At 66.7% G+C, this 6,847-nt stretch overlaps 1 protein-coding gene across 1 annotated transcript; it reads right to left on the minus strand.

Moving 5' to 3' along the window:
• Nucleotides 1-530: 530 nt before the first annotated feature.
• On the minus strand, nucleotides 531-5,453 carry LOC121344208 (ryanodine receptor 1-like; the record flags this gene model as incomplete). Its single annotated transcript, XM_041419968.1, has 6 exons — nucleotides 5,421-5,453; nucleotides 4,908-4,967; nucleotides 3,505-3,617; nucleotides 2,863-2,959; nucleotides 1,930-2,036; nucleotides 531-602 (listed from the first exon to the last, which is right to left on the minus strand). Coding segments are annotated over exons 1-6 (482 nt in total), but the record flags the coding sequence as incomplete, so codon positions are not given.
• Between the last annotated feature and the right edge of the window lie 1,394 nt (nucleotides 5,454-6,847).

The raw sequence follows: 6,847 nt of genomic DNA on the forward strand, positions 1-6,847 counted from the left end.
CAAACTTTGGGAACCCCTCAACCTCAGGGACCCCCTCTCCATCTCAGGTTCCCCCCAAAATCCCTGGAGACCCCACCCCAATCCCGGCCAATCCACCCCCAAAATGACCCCAGGGACCCCCAACCCCTGAGCCCTCAGCTCTTGGGGTCCTCCCAGTTTTGGGGTGCCCCGGTTTTGGGGTGCCATCGGTTTTGGGGTCCCCTCGGTTTTGGGGTGCCCCGGTTTTGGGGTACCTCGGTTTTGGGATCCCCTCGGTTTTGGGGTCCCCCGGTTTTGGGGTGCCCCAGTTTTGGGGTACCTCGGTTTAGGGGTCTCCTCGGTTTTGGGGTCCCCCGGTTTTGGGGTGCCCCAGTTTTGGGGTACCTCGGTTTAGGGGTCCCCCCCAGTTTTGGGGTGCCCCGGTTTTGGGGTCCCCCGGTTTTGGGATCCCCCCCAGTTTTGGGGTCCCCCGGTTTTGGGGTCCCCCAGTTTTGGGGTAACTCGGTTTTGGGGTCCCCCCAGTTTTGGGGTCCCCCCAGTTTTTGGGGTGCCCCGGTTTTGGGGTGCCCACCTTGGCCATGATGCCGGCGTAGGCCATGTACAGGTGATCCTGCTCCAGGTGGCTGCGGGGTGTGAGGAGGGGGACACGGGTTGGGGACGGGGGACCCCCCAAAAGGGGACCCAGGTGAGCCCGGGGGGTTTGAGCTCCCCCCACCCTTGAGGGGCCAACCCGGGTTTGGGGTGCCCAGGGTGGGATTTGGGGTCTCCTCTGTGGAGATTTGGGGTTTCCCAGTGGGATTTGGGGTCTCTCCCAGTGGGTTTGGGGTTTTGGGGTTCCTCCTGGTGTGCTTTGGGTTCCCCCAGGGGGTTTGGGTCACCCCCCCACCCCCAGGGTGGGATTTGGGGTCTCCTCTGTGGGGATTTGGGGGCTCTCCCAGGGGGTTTGGGGTTTTGGGGTTCCTCCTGGTGTGCTTTGGGTTCCCCCAGGGGGTTTGGGTCACCCCCCCACCCCCAGGGTGGGATTTGGGGTCTCCTCTGTGGGGGTTTGGGTGTTCCCAGTGGGATTTGGGGATTTGGGGTCTCTCCCAGTGGGATTTGGGGTTTTGGGGTTCCTCCTGGTGTGCTTTGGGTTCCCCCAGGGGGTTTGGGTCCCCCCCCCCCCAGGGTGGGATTTGGGGTCTCCTCTGTGGGGATTTGGGGTTTCTCAGTGGGATTTGGAGATTCAGGGTGCCCCCAGTGGGATTTGGGGTTTCTGGATCCCAGTCCTGGTGTGATTTGGGGTCCCCTTGGGGATTTGGGGTCCCCACTGTGATTTCGAGTCCCCTCAGGGATTCAGGGTCCCCATTGTGATTCGGGGTCCCCTCGGGGTCCGGGGTCCCCTCAGGGTTTGGGGTTCCCCTCGGAATTTGGGGTGCCCTCAGGGTTTGGGTGCCCTCAGGGTTCGGGGTCTCCATTGTGATTTGGGGTCCCCTCGGGGTCTGGGGTCCCCACGGTGTTCGGGGTCCCCTCGGAATTTGGGGTCCCCTTGGATACTGGGGTCCCCTCAGGGTCTGGGGTCCCCTCGGGTTCGGGGTCCCCTCAGGGTTTGGGGTCCCCACTGGGATTTGGGGTCCCCGCGGGTTCGGGGTCCCCTCAGGGGGTCCCTGCGGGGTTCGGGGTCCCCTCGGGGTTCGGCGTCCCTGTGGGATTTGGGGTCCCCTCGGGTCCGGGGTCCCCTCGGGGTCTGGGGTCCCCTCGGGGTTCGGCGTCCCTGTGGGATTTGGGGTCCCCTCGGGTCCGGGGCCCCCTCGGGTTCCGGGTCCCCGCGGGGTTCGGGGTCCCCTCGGGTTCGGGGTCCCCAGTATGATTTGGGGTCCCCTCGGGGTCTGGGGTCCCCATTGTGGTTCAGGGTCCCCATTGTGATTCGGGGTCCCCTCGGGGTTCGGGGTCCCCGCTGGGATTTGGGGTCACCTCTGCTCGGTGAGCGCGGTGCGGCTGAAGTGCAGGATCAGCTGGTGCAGCGGGTCCGGCCGCGCCTCCGCCTCTTCCTCCTCCTCCTCCCCCCCCCGGCCCGACTTCTGCGCCCACAGCCCAAACCCGCCTCAGGGGGGGCCCGCTGTCCCCAGACCCCCGGGGGTGTCCCCAAACCCCGGGGGGTGTTCCCAGAGCCCCGGGGGTGTCCCCAAACCCCAGGGGTGTCCCCAGAGCCCCGGGGGTGTCCCCAAGTGTCCCCAAACCTCCCGGGGATGTCCCCAAGCCCCCCGGGGGTGTCCCCAAACCCTGGGGGGTGTCCCCAAACCCCCAGGGATGTCCCCAAACCCTGCAGGATGTCCTGGATCAGGGAGTTCTCAGGGTGTCCCCAAACCCCCCGGGGGTGTCCCCAAACCTCCCGGGGATGTCCCCAAGCCCCCCGGGGGTGTCCCCAAACCCTGGGGGGTGTCCCCAAACCCCCAGGGATGTCCCTGGGGGGCCACCTGGGGTCTGGATCAGGGAGTTCTCAGGGTGTCCCCAAACCCCCCGGGGGTGTCCCCAAACCTCCCGGGGATGTCCCCAAGCCCCCCGGGGGTGTCCCCAAACCCTGGGGGGTGTCCCCAAACCCCCAGGGATGTCCCCAAACCCTGCAGGATGTCCTGGATCAGGGAGTTCTCAGGGTGTCCCCAAACCCCCCGGGGATGTCCCCAGACCCCCCAGGGCTGTCCCCAAACCCCCCGGGGCTGTCCCCAAACCCCCCGGGGATGTCCCCAAACGCCCTGGGGATGTCCCCAAGCCGGCCCTCACCGAGAGGTCATCGCCCCAAACCCTGGGTCAGGGGGGTCTCAGGATGTCCCTAACCCCCAGGGCTGTCCCCAAGCCCCCCGGGGATGTCCCCAAGCCCCCCGGTGGTGTCCCCAAGCCGGCCCTCACCGAGAGGTCGTCGATCATGCGGTCCTCGAAGGGCGGCTGCTCCCGGGCCAGCCACGAGAGCCGGTAGGACTCGAGGAACATGTTACAGGCCCGGTGCCTGGGGACAGCGCTGTCACCTGAGCCAGCCTGGCACCGCCTGTGCCCACCTGGGGGCACAGCCACCCCCCGCGGCTCCCGGGTGCCACCCAGGGGGTGCCAGGTGTCACCCAGGGGCTCCCAGGTGTCACCCAGGGGGTGCCAGGTGTCACCCACGGAGTGCCAGGTGTCACCCAGGGGCTCCCAGGTGTCACCCAGGGGGTGCCAGGTGTCACCCGGGGGTCCCAGGTGTCACCCAGGGGCTCCCAGATGTCACCCGGAGGGTCCCAGGTGTCACCCAGGGGGTCCCAGGTGTCACCCACGGGGTGCCAGGTGTCACCCAGGGGGGTCTCAGGTGTCACCGAGGGGCTCCCAGGTGTCACCCAGGGAGTGCCAGGTGTCACCCACGGGGTGCCAGGTGTCACCCAGCGGGGCTGAAATGCCTACAAGGACATTCCCAGCTCCCCTGAGGGGGTCTCAGGGTGCCCACCCCCACTCCCAGTGCCCCCCCAGTGCCCCCCAGTGCCCTCCCAGTGCCCCCAGTGCCCCCAGTGCCCCCGTGCCCACCTGGGCAGGTTGTACAGCGGCGTCATGCGGAAGCAGGCGACGACGGCGCGGCGGCGCTGCTTGGACAGGAGCTTGTGCCACACGGCCTTCTTGGACTTGTAGGGGTGCTCCGTCTGTGGGGGGCCACCTGGGGTCCCTTGGGGGTCCCCAAACCATCTGAGCTCCCCTTGGACCCCCTGGGCCCCCCTGGGACACCCTGGGCACCCCCAAGCCCCCCCTAGGATCTCCCAGGGCACCCCAAGGGCACAGAGCACCCAACGCTTGTGCCACACGGCCTTCTTGGACTTGTAGGGGAGCTCCGTCTGTGGGGGGCCACCTGGGGTCACCTGGGGTCCCTTGGGGGTCCCCAAACCATCTGAGCACCCCTTGGACCCCCTGGGCACCCCTGGGACCCCCTGGGCACCCGCAAACCCCCCCTAGGATCTCCCAGGGCACCCCAAGGGCACAGAGCACCCAAAGCTTGTGCCACACGGCCACCTTGGACTTGCAGGGGTGCTCCGTCTGTGGGGGGGTCACCCGGGGTCACCCCCAAACGCCCTGGGCACCCCTGGGCACCCCCAAACCCCCTGGGTACCCCTGGCACCCCCCAAACCCCCTGGGCACCCCTGGGAGCCCCCACAGCACCCCCAGGGCACCCCAAAGGGCACAGAGCACCCAAAGCTTGTGCCACACGGCCACCTTGGACTTGCAGGGGTGCTCCGTCTGTGGGGGGGGTCACCTGGGGTCACCTGGGGTCCCTTGGGGGTCCCCGGAGGGGACACGGTGGCACAGCAGGGGACATGGTGACACTGAAGACACGGTGACACACTGAGGGCCATGGTGACACGGAAGACACGGTGACACTGAAGACACGGTGACACACTGGGGACACGGTGACACAGCAGGGGACACAGTGACACACTGGGGACATGGTGACACGGAAGACACGGTGACACACTGGGGACACGGTGGCACAGCAGGGGACACGGTGACACACTGGGGACATGGTGACACGGAAGACACGGTGGCACACTGGGGACACAGTGACACAGGAGGGGACACAGTGACACTGAAGACACAGTGACACACTGGAAACATGGTGACACTGAAGACACGGTGGCACAGCAGGGGACACGGTGACACACTGGGGACATGGTGACACAGGAGGGGACACGGTGGCACTGAAGACACGGTGGCACAGCAGGGGACACGGTGACACACTGGGGACATGGTGACACACTGGGGACACAGTGGCACAGGAGGGGACACGGTGGCACCAAGGACACGGTGACACACTGGGGACACAGTGACACTGAAGACACCGTGGCACACTGGGGACACGGTGGCACCAAGGACACGATGACACACTGGGGACACGGTGGCACAGCAGGGGACACGGTGACGCGGGGGCCGTGCCAGCTCACCTTGTCCTGCAGGTGCAGGTTGTTGTGCAGGAACTCCCGAACCTCCTCGTCCGTGTCCTTCTGCAGGGGGGGACACAGGGGACACCTCAGCAAGGCTCCCCAAACCCTTGGGGGGTGTCCCCAAACCCTGGGCTTGTCCCCAAGCTGTCCCCGGCCACCCACCAAGGTTCGGTGGCCATGTCCCTAACCCTGGGCTTTGTCCCTAAACCCTGGGGACATCTGTGGGTCCCAGGTGTCCCCAGGTGTCCCCTGGCACCCACCAGGACGTAATGGCCCATGTCCCCAACCCCAGGGGTTTGTCCCTAAACCCTGGGGACATCTGTGGGTCCCAGGTGTCCCCAGGTGTCCCCAGGTGTCCCCTGGCACCCACCAGGACGTAATGGCCCATGTCCCCAACCCCAGGGGTTTGTCCCTAAACCCTGGGGACATCTGTGGGTTCCGGGGGGGTTTCTGGGGGGTCCCAGGTGTCCCCCAGGTGTCCTCAGGTGTCCCCAGGTGTCCCCTGGCACCCACCACAGCACAGCGGCCACCCTTGGCCAGCACCATGTTCCCAACCCCAGGAGATGTTTGTGGGTTCCGGGGGGGGGGGGTTTTTGGGGGGCCCCGGGGGCCCCCGGGGGCCCCCAGGGGGCCCCCGGGGGTAAATTAGGGCTCCAAGGTGGGATTTTGGGGTGAATGAGGGGTTTGAGGTGGGTTTGGGGTGAATTGGGGCTCCAAGGTGGGATTTGGGGTGAATTAGGGGTCCAATGTGGGATTTTGGGGTGAAATGGGGGTTCAAGGTGGGATTTGGAGGTCAATCAAGGTGGGATTTTGGGGTGAATTGGGGGTCCAAGGTGGGATTTGGGGGTCAATCAAGGTGGGATTTTGGGGTGAATTAAAGGTTTGAGGTGGGTTTGGGGTGAATGAGGGCTCCCAGGTGGGATTTGGGGTGATCTGGGGGTCCCAGCTGTGTGTGGGGTGGTTCCAGGGCTCCGGGGGGGGTTGGGGGTCAGGTGGGCAGGGGGTGCAGGGGCAGTTTTGGGGTCCCCCAGCCCACCTTGGCCATCTTGCTCTTGCTGTCGGCCGTCAGGAAGGACATGTTGTTGATCTCGTTCTGCACCACGAAGTTCTGCTCCTCTCGCTTGAAGTTCTGGGGTGGGGGGACACAGAGAGGGGGTCAGGGACCCCCCCAAAGGCCCCCTGGGACCCCTCGGTGCCCCCCCCCCCCGGACCCCCACTCACGTGAGACTTGGACCAGTAGATGAAGACCTCGCCCACCATGCGGAACAGCTCCTCGGCGTCCTCGTTGGGCTCTGTCAGCCACTTGGCCCTGAGGGGACACCGGGGGTGACAGCGAGGTCACAGGGGGGTCACCGCCGGGGGGTCACCACCGGGGGGTCACCGGGGGGTCACCCCTGGGTCACCACCCCCATGGCTGCTGTCGTTGGGTCCCCACGGTCCCCGTTAATGAGTCCTTGTGGCCACCACGGCCGTGTCCCCAAGGCCACCATGGCTGTGTCCCCAAGGCCACTACGGCCATGTCCCCAAGGCCACCACGGCCGTGTCCCCAAGGCCACCATGGCCATGTCCCCAAGGCCACCACGGCCGTGTCCCCAAGGCCACCATGGCTGTGTCCCCAAGGCCACCGTGGCCATGTCCCCAAGGCCACCACGGCCATGTCCCCAAGGCCACCATGGCCGTGTCCCCAGAACTGACCCCAGAACTGACCCCAGAAATGTCCCCAGCCCCTTGCCGTGTCCCCAGCCCCCTGGCACTGTCCCCAGCCCCCTGGCACTGTCCCCAGCCCCACCATGGATGGCTGATCCCTGGCACTGTCCCAAACCCCGTGGCACTGTCCCCAGCCCCCTGGCACTGTCCCCAGCCCCCTGGCCATGTCCCCAGCCCTGTGGCACTGTCCCCAACCCCCCGGCACTCTCCCAAACCCCCTGGCCCTCTCCCCA

This window comes from Onychostruthus taczanowskii, unplaced genomic scaffold (assembly GCF_017590055.1).
Source record: "Onychostruthus taczanowskii isolate IOZ18803 unplaced genomic scaffold, ASM1759005v1 scaffold624, whole genome shotgun sequence".
NCBI lineage: Eukaryota > Metazoa > Chordata > Aves > Passeriformes > Passeridae > Onychostruthus > Onychostruthus taczanowskii.